General features: G+C 48.6%; 1 protein-coding gene across 1 annotated transcript; it reads right to left on the bottom strand.

Annotated features, from left to right (window-relative positions):
• LOC134966081 (DNA-directed RNA polymerases I, II, and III subunit RPABC5-like) lies at nt 1-26,793 on the bottom strand. The gene is made up of 3 exons (XM_063942554.1): nt 26,695-26,793; nt 13,918-14,032; nt 1-276 (listed from the first exon to the last, which is right to left on the bottom strand). Exons 2-3 carry the CDS (start codon nt 14,010-14,012, stop codon nt 168-170), a joined length of 204 nt encoding a protein of 67 aa, XP_063798624.1. The 5' UTR covers nt 14,013-14,032; nt 26,695-26,793; the 3' UTR covers nt 1-167.
• Between the last annotated feature and the right edge of the window lie 931 nt (nt 26,794-27,724).

Here is a 27,724-nt window from a genome sequence, read left to right as displayed (position 1 = left end):
TGCAGCAAACAAATCTATTTTACAATTATTGCACACATTGGCCCAGCATGGCTGAGTTGCAGATCAGTAGTACGCCAGCCCTGAGGTCCCTGTTTCAGCACAGGTCACGCAGTGACTAGCATCATATGTAGCGTGTGATGATGGAACCCTCGCTTTGGCTAAATCTTTTACTTCTCTAGTGGCGCGTAGTTCAGCAGTTTTTCTATAAGATCCACGTGAGAAAGTAACATCCGGCGGCAACAGTAACGCTTCAGTCCTAGAGCATCCAGGGCGTCCCTACAAACACAGTAACTTCGGGTCAGTTGGAGAGGCTGCGGCACTGAACACAAGGCATTGCATATAACAAACATTTCTTTTTTAATCTATAAATAAAAATGAAAGTTAATGATCACTGGATTTAGTTACTTTAGATTTTACAAAGACATTTCATATGGAATGCCACAAAATATCCATTTAATACATTTAACATCCTTGGATTTGTTTCAAAGACAGTGGAATAGATAATGGTTTGGCTAAAGAGCCGAGGAGGTGAGTGTTTTAGTCAATGTCCTTATCTCACATGAAGGACTAGGGTATCCGGACTCCAGGTCGACACCTGAAATAGGTCGACATGGACAAAAGTTCGACATGAGTTTTTCACATTTTTTATTTTTTTTTGGAACTTTTTCATACTTTACGATCCACGTGGACTACAATTGGGAACTGTAACTTGTGCCGAGCGCAGCGGTAGCGGAGTGATGCACCTTGCCCAAAGCATGGCGAACAATGCGAGGGGACACGGTGCACTAATTGGGGTTCCCGGTCACTCTACGAAGTAAACAACACCAAAAAAAAACCATAAAATACTTATGTCAACCTTTTGTCCATGTCGACCTAGTTCAGGTGTCGACCTAAGGTGTGTCGACCAATTGTTGTTGAACTAAGGTGTGTCGACCATTTTGGTGTCGACCTGGAGTCCCAGACCCAAGGACTAGTAACCAGCAGATCAGTTCAAGGATCAGTCCTGGTTTGTGAAATGTATACATTCAAGAACTTCCTTGTGGCCTACAAGGTATGGTACACTGGGGGTAATTCTGAGTTGATCGCAGCAGGAATTTTGTTAGCAGTTGGGCAAAACCATGTGCACTGCAGGGGATGCAGATATAACATGTGCAGAGAGAGTTAGATTTGGGTGGGTTATTTTGTTTCTGTGCAGGGTAAATACTGGCTGCTTTATTTTTACACTGCAAATTAGATTGCAGATTGAACACACCACACTCAAATCTAACTCTCTCTGCACATGTTAAATCTGCCTCCCCTGCAGTGCACATGGTTTTGCCCAACTGCTAACAAAATTCCTGCTGCGATCAACATGGAATTACCCCCATTGTGTCTTCTTTTAACACGGCTGGTACCGCATAGAGGGATAATCAGCGGTGTAGTGATTTATAGAAGTGTGGAATCTTGCGTTTAATACATGAAAATGGAATGTAATTCATGTGGGACACTAAAAGCTAGAAGCAGAATACTGAATGATGTGTTAATGTGATATCAGCTAGAGAGCAGGGATCTTGGAGTTACAAGTTCAGAGGACATGAGGGTCGGCAATAGGACGTTTTGAATAGCATTGGGAAATGCCAGTAGAATACGTAGGGGCATATGGATCAATGTTTGGAGAGATAACGTACCAACAAATCAGCTCCTAGATTCCATGTTAAAGGCGGCGACTGAAAAAATAAGAATTTACTTACCGGTAAATCTATTTCTCGTAATCCGTAGTGGATGCTGGGGACTCCGTAAGGACCATGGGGAATAGCGGGCTCCGCAGGAGACTGGGCACTCTAAAGAAAGATTTAGTACTATCTGGTGTGCACTGGCTCCTCCCTCTATGCCCCTCCTCCAGACCTCAGTTAAGCAAACTGTGCCCGGAAGAGCAGACATTATAAGGAAAGGATTTTGGAATCTCGGGTAAGACTCATACCAGCCACACCAATCACACCGTATAACTTGCGATACACTTATCCAGTCAACAGTATGAACAACAACAGGGCATCAACAATGGATGCCAACATAACAGAACCCATTATTAAGCAATAACTATGTACACGTATTGCAGAAAGTCCGCACTTGGGACGGGCTCCCAGCATCCACTACGGACTACGAGAAATAGATTTACCGGTAAGTAAAATCTTATTTTCTCTGACGTCCTAGTGGATGCTGGGGACTCCATAAGGAGCATGGGGATTATACCAAATCTCCCAAACGGGCGGGAGAGTGCGGATGACTCTGCAGCACCGAATGGGCAAACTCAAGGTCCTCCTCAGCCAGGGTATCAAACTTGTAGAATTTTGCAAATGTGTTTGAACCCGACCAAGTAGCAGCTCGGCAAAGCTGTAATGCCGAGACCCCTCGGGCAGCCGCCCAAGAAGAGCTCACCTTCCTAGTGGAATGGGCTTTCACTGATGGATGCGGCAATCCAGCCGCAGAATGAGCCTGCTGAATCGTGTTACAGATCCAGCGGGCAACGGTCTGCTTTGAAGCAGGAGCACCCAACTTGTTGGGGGCATATAGGATAAACAGCGAGTCAGTTTTCCGGACTCCAGCCGTTCGGGCTACATAAACCTTCAAAGCCCTGACTACATCTAGTAACCTGGAATCCTCCAAGTCACGAGTAGCCGCAGGCACTACAATAGGTTGGTTCAAATGAAAAGATGACACCACCTTTGGCAGAAATTGGGGACGAGTCCGCAATTCTGCCCTGTCCATATGAAAAACCAGATAGGGGCTTTTACATGACAAAGCCGCCAATTCTGACACACGCCTAGCCGAAGCCAATGCCAATAGCATGACCACCTTCCACGTGAGATACTTTAGCTCCACGGTCTTAAGTGGTTCAAACCAGTGGGATTTTAGGAAACCCAACACCACGTTGAGATCCCAAGGTGCCACTGGTGGCACAAAAGGGGGCTGAATATGCAGCACTCCCTTAACAAACGTCTGAACTTCAGGAAGAGACGCCTGTTCCTTTTGAAAGAAAATGGATAGGGCCGAAATCTGGACCTTTATGGATCCCAACTTTAAGCCCATAGTCACTCCAGACTGTAGAAAGTGCAGAAATCTGCCCAGTTGGAATTCCTCTGTAGGGGCATTCCTGGCCTCACACCAAGCAACATATTTTCGCCATATGCGGTGATAATGCTTTGCTGTCACGTCCTTCCTAGCCCTTATCAGCGTAGGAATAACTTCATCCGGAATGCCTTTTTCCGCTAGGATCCGGCGTTCAACCGCCATGCCGTCAAACGCAGCCGCGGTAAGTCTTGGAACAGGCAGGGCCCCTGTTGCAACAGGTCCTGTCTGAGAGGCAGAGGCCATGGGTCCTCTGTGAGCATTTCTTGCAATTCCGGGTACCAAGGTCTTCTTGGCCAATCCGGAACAATGAGTATTGTTCTCACGCCTCTTCTTCTTACGATTCTCAGTACCTTGGGTATGAGAGGAAGAGGAGGGAACACATAGACCGACTGGAACACCCACGGTGTTACCAGGGCGTCCACAGCTATCGCCTGAGGGTCTCTTGACCTGGCGCAATACCGTTGCAGCTTTTTGTTGAGACGCCATCATGTCTACCTGTGGCAGTTCCCATCGATTTGTAATCTGAATGAAGACTTCTTGATGAAGTCCCCACTCTCCCGGGTGGAGGTCGTGTCTGCTGAGGAAGTCTGCTTCCCAGTTGTCCGCTCCCGGAATGAACACTGCTGACAGTGCTTGTACGTGATTCTCCGCCCACCGAAGAATCCTGGTGGCTTCCGCCATCGCGACTCTGCTTCTTGTGCCGCCCTGGTGGTTTACATGAGCCACCGCGGTGATGTTGTCTGACTGAATCAGCACCGGTTGGTTGCGAAGCAGGGGCTCCGCTTGACTCAGGGCGTTGAATATGGCCCTTAGTTCCAGGATATTTATGTGCAGACAAGTTTCCTGACTTGACCACAACCCTTGGAAGTTTCTTCCCTGAGTGACTGCCCCCCACCCTCGGAGGCTTGCATCCGTGGTCACCAGGACCCAGTCCTGTATGCCGAATCTGCGGCCCTCGAGAAGGTGAGCACTCTGTAGCCACCACAGAAGAGACACCCTGGCCCTGGGGGACAGGGTGATCAGCCGATGCATCTGAAGATGCGATCCGGACCATTTGTCCAAGAGATCCCATTGAAAGATCCTCGCATGGAACCTGCCGAAGGGAATGGCTTCGTGTGATGCCACCATCTTTCCCAGGACTCGCGTGCAGTGATGCACCGACACCTGTTTCGGTTTTAAGAGGTCTCTGACTAGAGTCACAAGCTCTTGAGCCTTCTCCGTCGGGAGAAACACCTTCTTCTGGTCTGTGTCCAGAATCATGCCCAGAAAGGGCAGACGCGTCGTAGGAATCAGCTGCGACTTTGGGATATTCAGAATCCAGCCATGCTGTTGCAACACTTCCTGTGAGTGCGCTACGCTGATCTGCAACTGCTCCCTCGATCTCGCCTTTATGAGGAGATCGTCCAAGTATGGGATAACTGTGACTCCTTGCTTTCTCAGGATCACCATCATTTCTGCCATTACCTTGGTAAATATTCTCGGTGCCGTGGACAGACCAAACGGCAACATCTGGAATTGGTAATGACAGTCCTGCACCACAAATCTGAGGTACTCCTGATGAGGCAGATAAATGGGGACATGCAAGTAAGCATCCTTGATGTCCAGAGACACCATAAAATCCCCCTCTTCCAGGCTTGCAATGACCGCTCTGAGCGATTCCATTTTGAACTTGAATCTTTTCAGATAAATGTTCAGGGACTTTAAATTCAATATAGGTCGGACCGAACCGTCCGGTTTCGGTACCACAAACATTGTGGAATAGTATCCCTTCCCCTGTTGAGGAAGGGGAACCTTTACCACCACCTGCTGGAGAAATAGCTTGTGAATTGCCGCTACCACTGCTTCCCTTTCTATAGGGGAAGCTGGCAGGGCCGATTTTAGGTAACGTTGAGGGGGCATCACCTCGAATTCCAGCTTGTATCCCTGAGACACAATCTGTATAGCCCAGGGATCCACCTGTGAGCGAACCCACTGGTGGCTGAAATGTCTGAGACGCGCCCCCACCGCTCCTGGCTCCACCCGTGGAGCCCCAGCGTCATGCGGTGGATTTAGTGGAAGCCGGGGAGGACTTCTGTTCCTGGGAACTAGCTGTAAGGTGCAGCTTTTTTCCTCTGCCCCTGCCTCTAGCAAGAAAGGAAGCACCTCTGACCTTCTTGCTTCTTTGCGCGCGAAAGGACTGCATTTGGTAATACAGTGCTTTCTTCGGTTGTGAGGGAATATATGGCAAAAAGTTTGACTTCCCAGCAGTAGCTGTGGAAACCAGATCCGAGAGACCGTCCCCAAACAATTCCTCACCCTTGTAAGGTAACACCTCCATGTGTTTTTTGGAGTCGGCATCACCTGTCCACTGCAGAGTCCACAGGACCCTCCTGGCAGAAATTGACATTGCATTAATTCTAGAGCCCAGTAGGCAAATGTCCCTCTGTGTATCCCTTATATATAGGACAGTGTCTTTTATATGCCCCAGGGTCAGCATAATGGTATCCCTGTCTAAGGTATCAATTTCCTCAGACAGATTATCTGTCCACGCTGCTACAGCACTACACATCCACGCCGACGCAATTGCCGGCCTCAGTAGAGTCCCTGAATGTGTATAAACAGATTTCAGGATACTTTCCTGCTTTCTATCTGCAGGATCCTTTAGGGTGGCCGTATCCTGCGACGGCAGGGCCACCGTCTTAGATAAGCGTGTCAGAGCTTTATCTACCCTAGGGAAGGATTCCCAGCGCACCCTGTCCTGTGGCGGGAAAGGGAGCGCCATAAGTAACCTTTTGGAAATCAGGACTTTCTTATCTGGGGAATCCCACGCTCTTTCACATAACTCATTTAACTCATGTGAAGGAGGAAAAGTCACCTCTTGCTTTTTCTCCCCATACATATAAACCCTCGTCAGGGACAGGGTTTACCTCTGATATGTGTAAAATATCCTTCATCGCTATAAACATGTAATGTATAGCTTTTGTCATTTTTGGTTGCAATTTTGCATCATCGTCGTCGACACTGGAGTCAGAATCCGTGTCGACATCTGTGTCAACCATTTTGGATAGTGGGCGCTTTTGAGACCCTGAGGGCCTCTGCGCTGTAGGATCAGGCATGGGTTGAGACCCTGACTGGCCCGAGGCATCAGCTTTATCCAACCTTTTATGTAAGGAGTTTACATTATCATTTAACACCTTCCACATATCCATCCAATCAGGTGTCGGCACCGTCGGCGGCGACACGTCAGTCAACTGCACTTGCTCTTCCTCCACATAGCCCTCTTCGTCAAACATGTCGACACACGTGTACCGACACACCACACACACAGGGGAAGCTCTAAATGAGGACAGGACCCCCACAAGGCCTTTTGGAGAGACAGAGAGAGAGTCTGCCAGCACACCATACTTGCCTACCTGACCCTCTCCATGAGGGAGAAAATGCTCTGTTCCTGGACTTTCCTGGTAATGTATGATTGCCATCACCTGTGGTGAAAAACCTTTCTTATCAATTAACTAGCTCACCACAGGTCATGGCAATCATACATTACCAGGAAAGTCCAGGAACAGAGCATTTTCTCCCTCATGGAGAGGGTCAGGTAGGCAAGTATGCAGCACACACCCCAGCGCTATATAACCCAGGGATTACACAGTAATTTAGTGTTTACCCAGTAGCTGCTGTATTATGATTTATGCACCTAAATTTATGTGCCCCCCCTCTCTTTTTTACCCTTCTACCGTGATTCTGCAGGGGAGAGCCTGGGGAGCTTCCTCTCAGCGGAGCTGTGGAAGGAAAATGGCGCTGGTGAGTGCTGAGGAAGAAGGCCCCGCCCCCTCAGCGGCGGGCTTCTGTCCCGCGATTTTTAGTAAAATAAATGGCGGGGGCTCATACATATAACAGTTTACCACTGTTTATATGCAGCATTCGCCAGGAAGTATCTAATTGCTGCCCAGGGCGCCCCCCCCTGCACCCTACAGTGACCGGAGTGTGCGGGTTAGTGTGGGCGCAATGGCGCACAGCTGAAGTGCTGTGCGCTACCTCATGTGAAGACAGGAGTCTTCTGCCGCCGATTTCGATGTCTTCTCCGCTTCTGCCGGCTTCTGTCTTCTGGCTCTGTGAGGGGGACGGCGGCGCGGCTCCGGGAACGGACGACAAGGTCAGGTCCTGTGTTCGATCCCTCTGGAGCTAATGGTGTCCAGTAGCCTAAGAAGCGCAACCTAGCCGCAGTTAGTAGGTTTGCTTCTCTCCCCTCAGTCCCTCGTAGCAGAGAGTCTGTTGCCAGCAGAAGCTCTCTGAAAATAAAAAACCTAACTAAAATACTTTCTATATTAGCAAGCTCAGGAGAGCTCACTAAAAGCACCCAGCTCTGTCCGGGATCAGATTCTAACTGAGGTCTGGAGGAGGGGCATAGAGGGAGGAGCCAGTGCACACCAGATAGTACTAAATCTTTCTTTAGAGTGCCCAGTCTCCTGCGGAGCCCGCTATTCCCCATGGTCCTTACGGAGTCCCCAGCATCCACTAGGACGTCAGAGAAATTACAGTTAGGAGGGGATTGGTTGGTACTTTATATCTCTCTCCAAGCTTTGATACAATTACCCCTTGTTGTATAGATATTAGTAAAAGGAAAAGAAGGTTACATTTCTCATTGTAGATCATTGATAAGTCCTCACCTTGATTGAGTACCATACCTCCCAACTATACTGAAACTGGGACCAAGTCCTGCCAATCAGGCAGTCCCCTTAGATTGGGGCAGTTGTGCGATATATCCATTTGGGGAATGTCCTTTCAAATGCATGCCACTGAAAGTTTTTAGGGAAGGACAAGGGAGCTGAAAGTCGCCTCACACTTCAAAAGTCCACCCACTAGGTTATAGATAAACCCCCTATCAGGGCACAACCTTTTGGGCATGTGCCAATTTCAACCTTTGCAATGTTGAAAAAGACAGGGAAATGGAAAAACATTACATAAGTTCTAATAAAATGGTGCAGGGCCTGCATACCAAACCTTATCCCTTGCAGAGAAGATGACAGCTTAGATGAGAGAAGGGAGCGCAGTGATATGATAGAAACTTTCAGGAATTTTGGAACACAGCTACAGTTTCAAATTGGGCAAAGACGGAAAGGCACCATAATACTAACTGATGTGTACCCAGCGACTGCATGATACATCGCACAGTCCGTACACACTGTACGATGCAGTGGACAGTGGAGCAATGTACCCATTCCATGCTGCATTTAGTTAATTGCATCGCACCATCTGCTGTGCAGCACAGTAGATGGGACGATGCGATGAACGATCGTCGGGAATGCGTGATCAGGTGTACATGTGATACGATCTGCGCGATATATATCATTCCGAACCGCGTCAGAATGATTATAAGACGGATCGCTTAGTGGGTACCCAGCATAACAGTCTAGGTTTTAAAGATATCCTTTTTTTTTTAAGCACATGTGACATAATTAGTACCTGTCAGTTTGATTATACCATCTATGGAAAAGTCCTTAAAATCTGGACTGTTAAGGTGCATGTAGGACGGAGTTTGAAAAATCCTACATTACTGTATAAGTGGGCCTTACGGAATGAATATAGGAGCTAGACCCTGCATAGGTAGAGTGGGCCAATTCTAAAGGCTTTTATGGTAGGCTAAAGGCAATACCGCAAAGTGAGCACCCAAAAACATGGAGACCAGATCAACATACATTGTGTGGATTAGTATGTAGGCATCGAACATTCACATGAGGAACTTACCAGGAATAAAGACTGTTTCACCTGGAAGTGGCAGAAAGAACAACATTGTTCAGGTGTGTGCCTAAATGTCCATCCCTGGCATCACAGCCATCATTGCTTCTTGTATAGAGGCAGAATAGTGCGGAGGACCCCCCAGGTATCCACTGGGAGAAGTGAGTGGGGTAAGACTCATAGTAGGGAGGATCCTGCCCATCCCTGGCATCACAGCCATCATTGCTTCTTGTATAGAGGCAGAATAGTGCGGAGGACCCCCCAGGTATCCACTGGGAGAAGTGAGTGGGGTAAGACTCATAGTAGGGAGGATCCTGCCCATCCCTGGCATCACAGCCATCATCGCTTCTTGTATAGAGGCAGAATAGTGCGGAGGACCCCCCAGGTATCCACTGGGAGAAGTGAGTGGGGTAAGACTCATAGTAGGGAGGATCCTGCCCATCCCTGGCATCACAGCCATCATCGCTTCTTGTATAGAGGCAGAATAGTGCGGAGGACCTTTCAGGTATCCACTGGGAGAAGTGAGTGGGGTAAGACTCATAGTAGGGAGGATCCTGCCCATCCCTGGCATCACAGCCATCATCGCTTCTTGTATAGAGGCAGAATAGTGCGGAGGACCTTTCAGGTATCCACTGGGAGAAGTGAGTGGGGTAAGACTCATAGTAGGGAGGATCCTGCCCATCCCTGGCATCACAGCCATCATCGCTTCTTGTATAGAGGCAGAATAGTGCGGAGGACCTTTCAGGCAGGGCCGGACTGGCCATCTGGCACTTCTGGCAAATGCCAGAAGGGCCGCTGGCCACTTGGGCCGGTCCAGCGGTCACTGAGACACGCTGCCGCTCAGTCCGGCGGCAGCATGTCTCAGCTGTCAGGAGAGGAGAGCAGAGCGCCCGCCAGCACGGCTGTGTCTGGTGCTGCGGCGGCTTCGTTCAAACCAGCCGCCGGTTCGTGAGCCAATCAGAGCTCGCGGACTGGCAGCCAATCAGAAGCCGCCGGTCCGCGAGCTCTGATTGGCTCACGAACCGGCGGCTGGTTTGAACGAAGCCGCCGCAGCACCAGACACAGCCGCGCTAGTGGGCGCTCTGCTCTCCTGATTCACCCCCGTCCCTCACAGCCCGGAGGAGCAGCAGCAGCAGTAGCAGTGCAGCAGCGGTAAGTAGCTGCAGCACTGGCTGCTGTGGGGACAATTTTATATCTGGCACTGTGGGGGCAATTGGCTGGCACTGTGGGGCATTTGTATACCTGGCACTGTGGGAGCAATTGTTTACCTGGCACTGTGGGGGCATTTGTTTACCTGGCACTGTGGGGGCATTTGTATACCTGGCACTGTGGGGGCATTTGTATACCTGGCACTGTGGGGGCATTTGTATACCTGGCACTGTGGGGGCATTTGTATACCTGGCACTGTGGGGGCAATTGTTTACCTGGCACTGTGGGGGCATTTGTATACCTGGCACTGTGGGGGCATTTGTATACCTGGCACTGTGGGGGCAATTGTGGATCTGGCACTGCACTATTGGGGGCATATAATGTAAATTTCGGCTCATACCGGGTGCTATAATGTAAATTTCGGCTCATACCGGGTGCTATAATGTGAATTTCGGCTCATACTGTGTGGTATAATGTGAAAGAGGCACCAGTACTAGATAGTATAAGGGGTCCTACTATTGTGGTGCATAATGCGTATAAGGGGTGTATGGTGTGATAAACTACACTGAAGGACACGCCCCCTTTTGAGTGGTCACGCCCCCTTTTCCGGAGCGCGCGCGCCTTCGGCGCGCACTTATTTACAAACTTCACATTTCCATACCCCCACTTAAAAATTTCCACTTCAACCACAGGTTGTGTGTATTTTAATAGAAAATGATGTACGCTTGTATGTTGTTAGAATATTAATTATATTTGTAAGAGCATAGACTAATAAGTGGGAGGAGTCAGGAATAGTAAGGGGAGGAGTCACAGAGGTGGGCCTGTGTGCTTCAAAAATGCCAGGGCCTAATTTTAGTCCCAGTCCGGCCCTGCTTTCAGGTATCCACTGGGAGAAGTGAGTGGGGTAAGACTCATAGTAGGGAGGATCCTGCCCATCCCTGGCATCACAGCTATCATTGCTTCTCGTATAGAGGCATAATAGTGCGGAGGACCTTTCAGGTACCCACAGGGAGAAGTGAGTGGGGTAAGTAAGACTCATAGTAGGGAGGATCCTGTCCATCCCTGGTATCACAACCATCATTGCTTACATACTGCCATCAGGCTACCTCCCGCTTGCTTGCACCTCATGTCATCTGTCTGTTGACCCTTCCCACTAGATTGTTAGCTCTTCAGAGCAGGGCCCTCTTTCCTCTTGTTATCTAAACCCACATTACACTAGCAGCTCTCCCCTACTCAGCGACCATCTATACCCGCTTTTTCTCCTGTGTCACGATCCGGGTTACTGGACGCCATTATTTACCATTCCGATGTCTCCTGAGGCTGGCTCAGCGTTCCAAGGCCGGGTCTCAGCTGTGTTGCTGATGTTCACATTCTACATCTGCCTCTTGTCATCCCGCAGCGCTGTTACAGCGGCCTCATATTAAAGTTCCAGAATGGCGTCTCCGGCCCTCCGCGGTCTCCGCCGCCGCGCCTGTGTTTTCAGTTTACAGTGTTGCTAAGTGTGGCATCTCCTGCTTGCTGCAGCCTCCACCGTCATTCCTGTGGATTCCAGTATGCAAGTGACCAGTATGGCGTCTCCTGCCTTCTGCGGCCTCCGCCGCCATTACAGTGAATCTCCACATGGTCTCATACACTAATTTTCCCTCCAAGTGCTAACATGGGCGCAGCCATGTTGGTTTCAATCACATGTTTCAGTTTCACCAATCCGCTCTGCTGCTGGAACCTGCATAATTGCTCAGCCAATGCCTGCCTCTCTGCATGTATAAATATCCTTTGCCTGAACCAGGAAGTTGTCAGTGCTTTGGTTGTCAAACCTTGTGTTTCCAGTTTCTTCTCCTTGTGGTTGTTTTGCTTCAGGTTTCCAGCTCCTGTTTCCAACTCCACTAGAGACCCGCACCAGCCTACCACCTTGCGGTGCAGCCTGACTCCGCAGTGCTCTGCCATTGCATCCTACTCCTGGCTATTACAAACACCGGCTTCCAGCTTTCAACTTCCAGCGGTGCTCTGTTTCCAAGCATCATCGGTGCTCCGCCATCGATTACCAAAGCATCATCGGTGCTCCGCCATTGATTACCAAAGCATCATCGGTGCTCCGCCATTGATTACCAAAGTATCATCAGTACTACATCATCAATCTCCACAAACCATCGATCTCCATAAACATCGATCCCTAGCTTCATTTTGTGCTTTCATATTTCACAGTTCAGCATCTGGATCAGTTCCATCCGGCATACCCGGCAGCCTACTTGCATTTTAACATTACTACCAGCTTCCAGGGAAACACCTGCTGGCCAGTTCCTACATTTCCACTACTCTGCAGGCAGGCGTAGGTTCAGGACATACCATCTCCTGGTCTGTTAAGACTGTACCGGATATTACCACGCCCAGAGGTATCCTCTAGTCTGCAGCACTCCTAGAAACTGTATATTGTTTCTGTTTATTCATTCCATACTTGAACAGTACTGCCGATGTATAACCTGCACTGCGATTAAGAAAAACCCATTGACTTTTACTCCTGTTGTTGTGGTCACGCCTTCGGGCATTGGTACTGCAACTCCATCTGCATGTCTAAGAGTCTCATATTACCTTCCAAGTTTAAATACAGCTCAGCCCCCTACAACTGAGGCTTCCTTACGTCAGCCTCAGCCCTCAGTTGTGACACCCTGCTGGTAAAGGCTCATCTCCATCGATGGCCACCAGCCCCTAGTAGTACAATGAACACTCCCACACTATTTACATCTTAGCTGTATTATGTCTTGAGAATTGTGGTGCTCTTTGTTACCTGTACTCTATTTGTTATTTATTTACTGTAATACTAAGTTTTGTCTCCCTGTACTGTCCTTTGTACGGCGCAGCGAAACACTTGTGGCGCCTTATAAATAAAATGTAATAATAATAATCATTGCTTCTTGTATAGAGGCATAATAGTGCGGAGGACCCTCCAGGTATCCACTGGGAGAGGTGAGTGGGGTAAGTAAGACTCATAGTAGGGAGGATCCTGCCCATCCCTGGCATCACAGCCATCATTGCTTCTTGTATAGAGGCAGAATATTGAGGAGGACCCTCCAGGTATCTGCCCTCTCTATAATATTACTACAGAACTGTGGCGCTCCTTAGTGTTGTGCTGCATAAAATACATCACACAGCATAATGGCAAGCGGTTGGAATACAGCTGGTCGGGATCACGGCATTCACAAAGGAGACGCCTGCATCCCGACTAGCGGTGAAATGCCCCTGCCGGAATACCGGCATCACAGTCTATTCTCCCTCTGTGGGTGTCCACGACACCCATAGAGGGAGAATAGAACCTGTGGCCAGCGCAGCGAGCCACCATGCCCACAAGTGGCATTCTAGCGCTCGCCCCGCTGCCACCATTACTTTGGACGGGATATCGCTTTCGGGATCATGACAGCCAGGATCCCGTCCGCTGACATTTCATACTGATCCCAGCATAATGTATGTGGTATGTTTTAAGAATATTGACCACAGGCACATCATGTTTGAGCAATTTACATGTTTATGTGAACAGTGACTAGAGAGCAGGGCCTAAGGGGCAGCACCATCACTCTCCCATGGCACCTGCATCTGGCAGGCAGCCTGTAGAAACTAGCGCATGCTCAAGCACTTCTCTTCTTGAACTAGCAGGCCCCCTTCACCCCCCCCCCCCCCGCCCCCCCCCCACCCGATGTCATGACATCACATGATCCAGGGACAGCACTGGCACAGAGCAGATCATTGCCCTGCTGAGGCCCTGCAACCAGGATAGCCTTTCACATAGCATGGACATGTTGGGCAGTTCCCAACCACTCAGCTATAATATTATGACCATCCACCAGGCTAAACCAACCAGAGTCCGTCCAGCCATAGCGTAACTGCAGGACCTGCCACACATTGCCAGTCTCTGCCCCACAATTGGCATGTAGTGTGAATCACCTGGAACCTTACCCTTCTGTATATTCCGCTTGTAGAAGACCCAGGTAGGCTTCCCATTTGTTCCCAACTACCTTCCCACAAGTGAAACATCTCACAGGTATGATCATACTGTACTCTTCACGGAAGGCTGCAAACAGAAAGGAGACACCGATTTGTATTTCCAGCAAATGGATGTGTAAGAAAGACAGAAGATCCTGTCTACTACCCTGGACATCAGCGGATGTAATATTTTCTGGAGGGAGCACACATGGAATGGGGCTAGCTGGCTGAGGCAGTGGTGATCACCGGTTACATTCTGGAGAAGGCACATACACATCCCTATATCCTCTATAGGCTCCGCACAATATATTTAGTAACTACTATAGCAAAGGTATGTGCATTGGTCAATTGGGTATTTGAGAAACCATAATTAAATAACGACAATTTAGTTGGGTGTCGTTAAAGAGTTAAGATAAAAGATTAAATTAGCGTCACCATCTCCATTATTAAATTTATATTGATCAAGTCATCAATTGTTTGGATGCACGGTTAGCTGGAACTAAAGTAGTGACCGATTATATTAATGGCCCTGCATCACTTTGTTATCTTATCTGTCCACTAGATTTTTGTATATACTGTATCAATTAACTTAACGCAACCCAAAACTCATTTTTATAAAGCTGAACAAGAAAATAGGATTTTGAATACCTACCGGTAAATCCTTTTCTATGAGTCCGTAGAGGATGTTGGGCCGCTCAAAGAACCATGGGGTATAGACGGGATCCGCAGGAGACATGGGCACTTTAAGACTTTCAAAGGTGCGTGACCTGGCTCCTCCCTCTATATCCCCCACCAGACTCAATTTGGAACTGTGCCCGGCGAGACGGACATTTCGAGGAAAGGATTTAAACAACAAGGGTGAGCACAACACCAGCTCACGCCATAAGCATGCCGTACAACAAGGCAGATAACTGAACACATGTCAACGGACATGAACAAGATTCAGCAAGAAGCTGAAAAAAAAAAAAAACATAACACCAACTGTGTTTAACCAGAACTACACTGCAGATACAGTACGCACTGGGACGGGCGCCCAACATCCTCTACGGACTCATAGAAAAGGATTTACCGGTAGGTATTCAAAAATAAGAATTTACTTACCGATAATTCTATTTCTCATAGTCCGTAGTGGATGCTGGGACTCCGTCAGGACCATGGGGAATAGCGGGCTCCGCAGGAGACAGGGCACATCTAAAAAAGCTTTTAGGTCACATGGTGCGTACTGGCTCCTCCCCCTATGACCCTCCTCCAAGCCTCAGTTAGGTACTGTGCCCGGACGAGCGTACACAATAAGGAAGGATCTTGAATCCCGGGTAAGACTCATACCAGCCACACCAATCACACCGTACAACTTGTGATCTGAACCCAGTTAACAGTATGATAACACAAACGAAGTAGCCTCTGAACAGATGGCTCACAACAACAGTAATAACCCGATTTTTGTAACAATAACTATGTACAAGCATTGCAGACAATCCGCACTTGGGATGGGCGCCCAGCATCCACTACGGACTATGAGAAATAGAATTATCGGTAAGTAAATTCTTATTTTCTCTAACGTCCTAGTGGATGCTGGGACTCCGTCAGGACCATGGGGATTATACCAAAGCTCCCAAACGGGCGGGAGAGTGCGGATGACTCTGCAGCACCGAATGAGAGAACTCCAGGTCCTCTTTAGCCAGAGTATCAAATTTGTAAAATTTTACAAACGTGTTCTCCCCTGACCACGTAGCTGCTCGGCAAAGTTGTAATGCCGAGACTCCTCGGGCAGCCGCCCAGGATGAGCCCACTTTCCTTGTGGAATGGGCCTTTACAGATTTAGGCTGTGGCAGGCCTGCCACAGAATGTGCAAGTTGGATTGTACTACATATCCAACGTGCAACCGTCTGTTTAGACGCAGGAGCACCCAACTTGTTGGGTGCATACAATGTAAACAACGAGTCAGATTTTCTGACTCCAGCTGTCCTTGAAATATATATTTTTAATGCTCTGACAACGTCCAGTAACTTGGAGTCCTCCAAGTCGCTAGTAGCCGCAGGCACCACAATAGGCTGGTTCAAGTGAAATGCCGAAACCACCTTAGGGAGAAATTGAGGACGTGTCCTCAATTCTGCCCTGTCCGAATGGAATATCAGATATGGGCTTTTGTATGACAAAGCTGCCAACTCCGAAACTCTCCTGGCTTCCATGTAAGGTATTTTAAATCTACCGATTTTAAAGGCTCAAACCAATGAGATTTGAGAAAATTTAGAACCACGTTCAAATCCCACGGTGCCACTGGAGGCACTATTGGGGGTTGTATATGTAGTACACCTTTGACAAAAGTTTGTACTTCAGGCACTGACGCCAATTCCTTCTGGAAGAAAATTGATAAGGCCGAAATTTGAACTTTAATGGACCCCAATTTGAGGCCCATAGACAATCCTGCTTGCAGGAAATGTAAGAATCGACCCAATTGAAATTCTTCCGTTGGAGCCTTCTTGGCCTTACACCACGCAACATATTTTCTCCAAATGCGGTGATAATGTTGTGCGGTCACTTCTTTCCTGGCTTTAATTAAAGTAGGAATAACTTCCTCAGGAATGCCCTTCTCTTTTAGAATCCGGCGTTCAACCGCCATGCCGTCAAACGCAGCCGCGGTAAGTCTTGGAACATACAAGGTCCCTGCTGAAGCAGATCCCTTCTTAGAGGTAGAGGCCACGGATCCTCCGTGAGCATCTCTTGAAGTTCCGGATACCAAGTTCTTCTTGGCCAGTCCGGAGCTACCAGTATTGTTCTTACTCCTCTTTTCCGTATAATTCTCAGTACCTTTGGTATGAGAGGCAGAGGAGGGAACACATACACTGACTGGTACACCCACGGTGTTACCAGAGCGTCCACAGCTATTGCCTGAGGGTCTCTTGACCTGGCGCAATACCTGTCCAATTTTTTGTTGAGGCGAGACGCCATCATGTCCACCTTTGGTTTTTCCCAACGGTTCACAATCATGTGGAAAACTTCTGGATGAAGTCCCCACTCTCCCGGGTGAAGGTCGTGTCTGCTGAGGAAATCTGCTTCCCAGTTGTCCACTCCCGGGATGAACACTGCTGACAGTGCTACGACATGATTCTCCGCCCAGCGCAGAATCCTTGCAGCTTCTGCCATTGCACTCCTGCTTCTCGTGCCGCCTTGTCGGTTTACGTGGGCGACTGCCGTGATGTTGTCGGACTGGATCAACACCGGCTGACCCTGAAGCAGCGATTTTGCCAGGCTTAGAGCATTGTAGATCGCTCTTAGCTCCAGTATATTTATGTGAAGAGACGTCTCCAGGTTTGACCACACGCCCTGGAAGTTTCTTCCCTTTGTGACTGCTCCCCAACCTCGTAGGCTGGCATCCGTAGTCACCAGGACCCAGTCCTGTATGCCGAATCTGCGGCCCACTAACAGATGGGCAGTCTGCAACCACCACAGGAGAGACAACCTTGTTCTCGGTGACAGTGTTATCCGCTGATGCATGTGCAGATGCGATCCGGACCATTTGTCCAGCAGATCCCACTGAAATGTTCGTGCATGGAATCTGCCGAATGGAATCGCTTCGTACGAAGCCACCATCTTTCCCAGGACTCTTGTGCATTGATGTACTGACACAGTTCCTGGTTTTAGGAGGTTCTTGACAAGTTCGGATAACTCCCTTGCTTTCTCTTCCGGGAGAAATACCTTTTTCTGAACCGTGTCCAGAATCATGCCCAGGAACAGCAGATGTGTTGTCGGGGTCAATTGAGATTTTGGAAGATTTAGAATCCACCCGTGTTGCTGAAGCACTACTTGTGTTAGCGCTACACCGACTTCCAGCTGTTCTCTGGACTTTGCCCTTATCAGGAGATCGTCCAAGTAAGGGATAATTAATACGCCTTTTCTTCGTAGAAGAACCATCATTTCGGTCATTACCTTGGTAAAGACCCGAGGGGCCGTGGACAACCCAAACGGCAGCGTTTGAAACTGATAATGACAGTCTTGTATCACGAACCTGAGATACCCTTGGTGTGAGGGGTAAATCGGGACATGTAGATAAGCATCTTTTATGTCCAAGGACACCATGAAGTCCTTCTTCCAGATTCGCTATCACTGCTCTGAGTGACTCCATCTTGAACTTGAATTTCTTTATGTACAGGTTCAAGGATTTCAGATTTAGAATAGGCCTTACCGAACCGTCCGGTTTCGGTACCACAAATAGTGTGGAATAATACCCCTTTCCCTGTTGTAGGAGGGGTACCTTGACTATCACCTGCTGAGAATACAGCTTGTGAATGGCTTCCAAAACCGACGTCCTTTCTGAGGGAGACGTTGGTAAAGCAGACTTTAGGAACCGGCGAGGGGGAGACCTTTCGAACTCCAGCATGTAACCCTGAGATACTATCTACAGGACCCACGGGTCCACTTGTGAGTGAACCCATTGATTGCTGAAAATCTTGAGTCGACCCCCCACCGTTCCTGAGTCCGCTTGTAAAGCCCCAGCGTCATGCTGATGGCTTTTTAGAAGCCGGGGCGGGCTTCTGTTCCTGGGCAGGGGCTGCTTGCTGCCCTTTCTTACCCTTTCCTCTGCCTCGCGGCAGATAAGACTGTCCTTTTGGTCGCTTTTTATAGGAGCGAAAGGACTGCGGCTGAAAAGACGGTGTCTTTTTCTGTTGGGAGGGGGGTCTGAGGTAAAAAAGTGGATTTGCCGGCAGTTGCCGTGGCCACCAGGTCCGAAAGACCGACCCCAAACAATTCCTCTCCTTTATATGGCAATACTTCCATATGCCTCTTGGAATCCGCATCACCTGACCACTGTCGCGTCCATAAACTTCTTCTGGCAGATATGGACATCGCGCTTACTCTTGATGCTAGAGTACAAACATCCCTCTGAGCATCTCGCATATAAAGGAAAGCATCCTTTAATTGCTCTAGAGTCAATAAAATACTGTCCCTATCCAGGGTATCAATATTTTCAGTCAGAGAATCCAACCACACTACCCCAGCACTGCACATCCAGGCTGAGGCTATTGCCGGTCGCAGTATAACACCAGTATGTGTGTATATACTCTTCAGTGTAGTTTCCAGCCTCCTATCTGCTGGATCCTTGAGGGCGGCCGTATCAGGAGACGGCAACGCCACTTGCTTTGATAAACGTGTGAGCGCCTTATCCACCCTAGGGGGTGTTTCCCAGCGCGCCCTAACCTCTGGTGGGAAAGGGTATAATGCCAATAACTTCTTGGAAATTAGCAGTTTTCTATCGGGGTTAACCCACGCTTCATCACACACGTCATTCAATTCCTCTGATTCTGGAAAAAATACAGGTAGTTTTTTCACCCCCCACATAATACCCCTTTTTGAGGTACCAGCAGTATCAGAGATCTGCAAAGCCTCCTTCATTGCCGTGATCATATAACGTGTGGCCCTATAGGAAAATACGTTTGTTTCTTCACCGTCGACACTAGATTCATCTGTGTCGGTACCCGTGTCGACTGACTGAGGTAAAAGACGTTTTACAGCCCCTGACGGTGTCTGAGACGCCTGAACCGGTACTAACTGGTTTGCCGGGCGTCTTATTTCGTCAACTGACTTTTGTAATGTGCTGACATTATCACGTAATTCCATAACTAAAGCCATCCATTCCGGTGTCGACTCCCTAGGGGGTGACATTACCATCATCGGCAATTGCTCTGCCTCCACACCAACATCGTCCTCATACATGTCGACACACACGTACCGACACACAGCAGCCACACAGGGAATGCTCTAATCGAAGACAGGACCCCCTAGCCCTTTGGGGAGACAGAGGGAGAGTTTGCCAGCACACACCAAAAGCGCTATAAATGTATATAAACAACCCTAGAAGGTGTTGTTTACTATATATGCGCTCTTAATATATAAATATCGCCAATTTATGCCCCCCTTCTCTTTGTTACCCTGTTTCTGTAGTGCAGTGCAGGGGAGAGACCTGGGAGCCTTCCTCACCAGCGGAGCTGAGCAGGAAAATGGCGCTGAGTGCTGAGGAGAATAAGCTCCGCCCCTTTTTCGGCGGGCTTTTCCCCGGTTTTTAAGAAACTGGCCTGGGTTAAAATACATACATATAGCCTTAATGGCTATATGTGATGTATTTATTTTGCCACTAAAGGTAATTATATTGCTGCCCAGGGCGCCCCCAGCAGCGCCCTGCACCCTCCGTGACTGAGTCAGTGAGCCGTGTGACAACAATGGCGCACAGCTGCCGTGCTGTGCGCTACCTTCAAGAAGACTGAGGAGTCTTCTGCCGCCTGCTTTCCGGACCTCCGTTCTGCCGTCTCTTCAGCGTCTGTAAGGGGGATCGGCGGCGCGGCTCCGGGACGAACCCCAGGCTGACCTGTGTTCCGACTCCCTCTGGAGCTAAGTGTCCAGTAGCCTAAGACTCCAATCCATCCTGCACGCAGGTGAGTTGGAAATCTCTCCCCTAAGTCCCTCAATGCAGTGATCCTGTTGCCAGCAGGAATCACTGAGATTGAAACCTAAAAAAAAACTTTTCTAAACAGCTCTTTAGGAGAGCCACCTAGATTGCACCCTCTCGGACGGGCACAAAAACCTAACTGAGGCTTGGAGGAGGGTCATAGGGGGAGGAGCCAGTACGCACCATGTGACCTAAAAGCTTTTTTAGATGTGCCCTGTCTCCTGCGGAGCCCGCTATTCCCCATGGTCCTGACGGAGTCCCAGCATCCACTAGGACGTTAGAGAAATCCTATTTTCTATTTCGTCCTAGAGGATGTTGGGCTGCTCAAAGAACCATGGGGATTATACCAAAGCTCTAAAAAACTGGCGGGAGAGTACGGATGACTCTGCAGCACCGATAGACCAAAACTAAGGTCTTCGTCGGCCAAGGTATCAAACTTGTAAAACTTAGCAAACGTGTTTGACCCCGACCAAGTAGCAGCTCGGCAAAGTTGCAATGCCAAGACACCCCGGGGAGCCGCCCAGGAGGAGCCTACCTTCCTAGTGGAATGGGCATTCACAGATTTCGGTAACGGCAAGCCTGCCTTGGAATGAGCCTGCTGAATTATTTGACAAATCCAGCGGGCAATGGTCTGCTTGGAAGCAGGACATCCAATCTTATTGGGAGCGTATAAAATAAACAGAACCTCCGTTTTCCGCAATGGAGCCGTTCTGGCTACATAGATTTTCAAAGCTCTGACCATATCCAGAGACTTATCCTCAGCCAAAGCGCCAGTAGCCACTGGCACCACAATAGGTTGGTTAATATGAAAAGAGGAAACCAGCTTTGGCAGAAATTGTTGCCGAGTTCTTAACTCAGCACGATCTTCATGGAAGATCAAATAAGGGCTCTTGTGAGACAAGGCCGCCAACTCTGACACCCGCCTAGCGGATGCCAATGCCAATAAAATGACAACCTTCCAAGTGAGGAATTTCAACTCCACTTTACGTAAAGGTTCAAACCAATGTGACTGAAGGAACGATAACACCACGTTAAGGTCCCAAGGTGCCACAAAAGGAGGTTGGATATGCAACACCCCTTTCACATAGGTCTGCACCTCAGGAAGTGAGGCCAATAGTTTCTGAAAGAAAATGGACAAAGCAGAAATCTGCACTTTTAATGGAGCCCAATTTAAGGCCCGCATCCACACCATTTTGTAGAAAATGGAGAAAAACGTCCAAGGTCAAATATCTCCACAGGAGCTGTCTTGGACTCGCACCAGGAAATATATTTCCTCCAAATACGGTGATAGTGCTTCGACGACACACCCTTCCTGGCAAGGATAAGAGTAGGTATGACTTCACTGGGAATACCCTTTTGGGCTAAAATCTGGCGTTCAACCGCCATGCCGTCAAATGTAGCCGCTGTAAGTCTTGATAGACGTACGGCCCCTGCCGCAGCAGGTCCTCGCGCAGAGGAAGAGGCCAGGGATCGTCGACCAGTAACGTCAGAAGATCCGGGTACCAAGTTCTCCTTGGCCAGTCCGGGACCACAAGGATCGCCGGTATGCTTGTTCTTTTTAGAAGCCTCAGCACCTTTGGGATGAGAGGAACCGGAGGGAACACATACACTGAGGGGAACACCCAGGGTGTTGTCAGTGCATCCACCGCGTCCGCCTGAGGGTCCCTGGACCAGGAACAATACCTCGGAAGTTTCTTGTTGAGGCGAGACGCCATCATGTCTATATGAGGAACCCCCCATCGATTTGTTAGCAGCGTGAAGACCTCCTGATGGAGGCTCCACTCTCCTGGATTCAGGTCGTGTCTGCTGAGGAAGTCTGCTTCCCAGTTGTCCACTCCCAGAATGAATATTGCCGACAGAGCGCTTGTATGACTCTCCGCCCAGCGAAGAATCTTTGTGGCTTCCGCCATTGCCGCTCTGCTTCTTGTGCCACCTTGGCGGTTTATGTAAGCTACTGCCGTGACATTGTCCGATTGGATCAGAACCGGCAGATTTCGAAGAAGATGTTCCGCTTGTAGAAGGCCGTTGTAAATGGCCCTCAGTTCCAGAACGTTGATGTGAAGATGAGTTTCTTGACTTGACAATCTTCCCTGGAAGGTCACCCCAGAGTGACTGCCCCCCAACCTCGGAGACTTGCATCCATGGTCACTAAGATCCAGTCCTGGATCCCGAACCGACGTCCTGCAAGGAGGTGAGAGCTGTTGAGCCACCACAGGAGGGAGATCCTGGTGTTGGGAGATAGAATTATATTCCGGTGCATATGCAGGTGAGATCCGGACCACTTGTCCAACAGGTCTCACTGAAACACCTGACATGGAACCTCCCGAACTAGAGGGCCTCGTATGCCGCTACCATCTTTCCCAGTAATCGAATGCATTGATGGATGGATACCGTTTTCGGTGACAGCAAGAGTTTTACCAAACTCTGAATTTCCAGCGCTTTCTCCATAGGGAGGCACCCTCTGCTGGACCGTGTCCAGTATCATGCCCAAAAACGCCAAGCGTGTTGTCGGGACTAACTGTGATTTCGGCAAGTTTAGGAGCCACCTGTGCTGTTGCAGAATGGACAGGGACATTGCAATGTCCTGTAACAATTTGTCTTTGGACCTCGCCTTTATCAGGAGATCGTCCAAGTACGGGATAATTGTAACACCCTGCTTGCGCAGGAGAACCATCATTTCTACCATTACTTTGGTGAAAATCCTCGGAGCCGCAGACAGACCAAACGGCAACGTCTGAAATTAGTAATGTGTATCCTGGATTGCAAACCTCAGGAAACTCTGGTGAGGAGGATAAATGGGTACATGAAGGTAAGCGTCCTTTATGTCCAATGAAACCATAAATTCCCCCTCCTCCAGACTGGAGATCACCGCTCTGAGAGACTCCATCTTGAATTTGAATTTCCTCAGAAAGAAATTGAGAGATTTCAGGTTGAGGATTGGTCTTACCGAGCCGTCCGGCTTCGGCACCACAAACAGGCTTGCATAAAAGCCCTGCCCCTGTTGCACTAGGGGTACCGGGACCACAACCCGATTTTGTACTGCACCGCAGATAAGCGCCCTATCCTGCAGCGAAGCAGGTAAGGCTGATATGAACAACGTCGAGGGGGCACGTCTTGAAACTCCAGTTTGTACCCTTGGGACACAATACTCAATACCCAAGGGTCTAGACCCGAGCGAACCCAGACCTAACTGAAAAAGCTGTAGACGTGTCCCCACCGGCGCGGGCCCCTGAAAGGGGGGCCCGGCGTCATGCGGTGGATTTGGCAGAAGCCGGGGAGGACTTCTGCTCCAGGGAACCCGAGGAGGCGGGTTCTCTTTTTTTTTTTTTTCTCCTACCCTAGAAGCAAGGAAGGAAAAACTTCGTCCTCTCTAGCATATATCGGACTGTAGATGATAATAGTGTGTCACCTGTAGTAGCGTAGGAACCTACCGTAAACAAACAGGGGACGGCTTACCCGCGGCCTTTGTATCTCAACAAAAAACACCACCTTCATATGGTAGAAAGTCCCTATAATTCCTAGAGGTAGCAACAGTATTCTACTGGTGAACCCCCAAATCACGCCTAACAGCGACTGATATGGCACCTTTTAATAAAAGGGCAATGTCCCTCGCAGTTTTCAATTGGAACGCTGTAGCGTCCCAGATAACTGATCGTCAAGAGGATGCTATCCCTATCCAGGGCATCCCAAATCAGAGAACCAGTTCTCTGTCTGCGTCTCAATGGCGCTACCCACCCACACAGAAAGTATAATCAGACTGAGTTGTGTACCGTTATAATGTATAGTAACGTAGCGTCTTTGAGGGCTGCTGTACCAGAGGCTGGCCGAGCCACTTGATTTTACAATGAGATAGACTTTTGTCCTCCTTTGGGAGGCAATCCCCACGTTTTCCCTCAGCAGGGGAAAAAATGGGGACTTCACTGTAATCCTACGAGGAGTCGAGATTATTCTGTCAGGGCTGTCCCAGACTACTGCAAAAACAGCGTTCAGTATAGAAGAGTGAGGAAATGTAAACACCGGTTTCTTTCCCTTATCATATAACACAGTTTTATTACAACAATGTACTGAAATCGCACTGCCATTTTAGCATCTAATCTGGAATCAGCATAGTCGACACATGAACAGAGCCCGTGTCGGTACCTGTGTCAGTCAACTGGGCAACTACATTATTGAGACCCCGTGGGGTCCTGGATCTGCAAGAAAACTAATCTTTTATAGATCCCATAATTAAAATCTGACTATGGGAGAGTCACATTTTGCAGGTAGTTAACCCCTGAGCCATCAGCGGTGCCGACCCGGCTACCCTCATAACATTATTGTGTCCCTACTATATGTTTCCTCCTGAGAGGAACTTCGGCTTCAGATATGTTGACACACAAGCACCAACATTTCCCCATTGAACATATATAGTTATAAACATTATGTACATACACATCATATACAGCCATATATAAGACAGCACCTAAAGAAAAGTCTGTCAGGGAACACAGAGGGACAATCCAGCCCACACCTCAGCGACAATACATTTTTATATTTAATAAAAACTGCCTCCCCCCCCTCGTTTTTAGCCCCTCTGGTCCTTGCTGCCTGTGAGGAAGGACCAGCGCTGCTGTGAGGAGGAGGAAATGGCGCCGAGTAAGTAGTGAGGAAGAAGCTCCGCCCCCAACATGGCGCGCTTCTTCCCGCATTTTTTGTTATATTTTTTTATCCTGGCGGGGGTTTGCGGGCAGTGCCTGGGCACTGTAGACATATGCCAGCCTTATTTGAGGTATATACGTGCTCCCCAGGGCGCCAACCCCCCCCCCCCCCCAGCGCCCTGCACCCACGGTGTGTACTGTCCGGGAGCTAGGCACGCACTGAGCAAAGCCGGTGCGCGGTACCTCTTATATGCCGTCTTTAGATGAAGAGAAGTCTTTTCCTCTTATACTCACCTGTCTTCTGACTTCTGGCTTGAAGAGGGGGGACGGCAAGCTGTGGGAGGGAGCATCCAGGAGAGCCCGGCGTTCGTCTCCCCTCAGGAGCTGAAGACATCCTGTCAGCAGCAGCAGAGTCCTGGAACTCATCAGAAGTGGGTCTAGACTGCTCTCCCCTCTTGCCCACGAAGCAGGGAGTCTGTAGCCAGCAGATCTCCCCAAAATAAAAAACCTAACATTAAGTCTTTCAGAGAAACTCTAGGAGCTCCTCCTAGTGCCCTGTGTCTCGTCCGGGCACATTTCTAAAACTGAGTCTAGTGGGGGATATAGAGGGAGGAGCCAGGTCACGCCCCTTTGAAAGTCTTAAAGTGCCCATGTCTCCTGCGGATCCCGTCTATACCCCATGGTTCTTTGAGCGGCCCAACATCCTCTAGGACGAAATAGAAAAGGTGTTACGGGGAACATCGCAGCAGAGGCTGCTGTAATTCTCCAGTCATTAGATAAAAACAACAATCACACATAGTTGTTTTTTTATTCCTGTAAATAGTTAAGTTATGGGTATTTTAAATATGTATATAGGATAGTCATTGTTTGCTTAGCTGTTCTTCAGATAATTATCTCCTTTTATTCTTTCTGGAGGCAAAACAATAATGGCTGCCAAGGGTTCACGGCGCTGAACGTGTCATGTGATGCCGAGGGAGGAGAAAGAGGGGGAGGATGTCACAGTAAAAATAGCTCAGAGGAGCGTTCATGTGTCATGAGACTGATTACCAAAGTAATCATATTAAACCATGGAAAACACAATAGATTTATCACATAGCAGCTTGAAGTAACAAACCTGATGTAGCCTATGAACCAATTCTAGAGCCCGCGCCATATATGGTATATTTGATAAAATTAAATATATCTTTGTGCAGAGCATATATTGCTTATGAAGAGTGACACTTCCTTGGGTGCCCGGTTTCAACCAGTGTAGATATGATTGATAACGCAATGTTTTGTTGCAAGAATAAGCCAGACCAGGCTACTGCAAATATGAAGCAGGTGGGAAACGCAAAATAAACTTATTTTTACAATTAAATGGATTCAGGTTGGAAGTCATTACTCCGAATGGGAATAAATTACCAAAATGATCAAATCATTCCAAGCAATGCAAAGTAAGTCTACACTAGGGTTCAGCCACCTGGCACTCTCCACTTGTTGTGGTACTACAAAACCCACCACACCCTGCAATGATTTGTAATTCCACAACACCTGCAGAGCCACAGATTAAAATTGATTCATTTCTAATGACATTTATATCACAAGCAGGGACATAGAGTAGTCTACATTCCCAGACTTTACTACATTATGGCAGTCACTATATTTGCACAACATGGTGCAGAACTCACTTACCACCAGCAGTGACAGGGAGAAGAACTTTCCTGCTCTATCGCTGCGATGACCATGCGCATTACACAGCTATTTAAAGAAAAGCCGCAGCATGTTTTTGTAGTTATTAGAGATTTACACTAGAGGGCAGCACAGGACGCAGAGTCTGTATTTTTAGAACTTGATGAGTGCAGAGGTTTATAGAATGCTTATTATATACCATGTAATATTCTAGGCTGGTCAGCAACTCTTAACAATGCGTGTATATTGATTGGGTGCAGGCTAAACGTTTAGATAGATGTCTTGCTGACTTTAATCTTTAACTTGTTTGGCCTGGCCATTTTATCTATATTTTTTTTTTTTTATTGGGCTGGCATTGTATGCACGAATGTTAATAAAAAAACAAACTTTATATACACTCATCAGCTATAACATTTAAAACCACTGACAGGTGCAGTGAATAACATTGATTATATGGCACCTGTCATAGGGTGGGATATATCAGTCATCATGTGAGCACTCATTTCTTGAAGCCAGTGTGCTGGTGCAGAAAAAGTGGATATGCGTAAGGATCTGAGCGACTTTGACAACGGCGAGATGTATTAAGCATCATCACTTCCCTGATGTCCTAACATATGCTATTAGTAACTTAAACCAGAGGCGTCACCGGATCTGGTGACTGTTGGTACGCACTCTGTACCCTCTCGCGGGCCGGACGCGTGCTTGCGTCTGAAAGGGGGCATGGCCTAAGGCGAATGGGGTGTGGCCTCACAGGGGAACCCGGTGACATCATTCCGGGGGCAGACCAGCATCCCTGAAGATGCTGTGCTACCCCCGGAGACTAGTGGTTGCACAGTCAGCTGCTCCTCTATGACAGGAGCCGGGTGATGTAAGTGTGGAGAAGGCGGAATTTTGGTGTCCTCCACTCAGCTGGTGACACTTGGGTGCAGGCGGTGCAGTCTGAACCCAAGTGTCACCCTCGGAGGGGGTGCCACCAAAATTCTCCCGGCTCCTATAAGTGTGGAGAAGCTGGCATTTTGGAGTCACCCCCTCC

Source organism: Pseudophryne corroboree, chromosome 10 (assembly GCF_028390025.1).
Source record: "Pseudophryne corroboree isolate aPseCor3 chromosome 10, aPseCor3.hap2, whole genome shotgun sequence".
Taxonomy (NCBI): Eukaryota; Metazoa; Chordata; class Amphibia; order Anura; family Myobatrachidae; genus Pseudophryne; species Pseudophryne corroboree.
The sequence above is the reverse complement of the archived record's forward strand: the minus strand, read 5'-3'. Positions and strand labels throughout refer to the sequence as shown.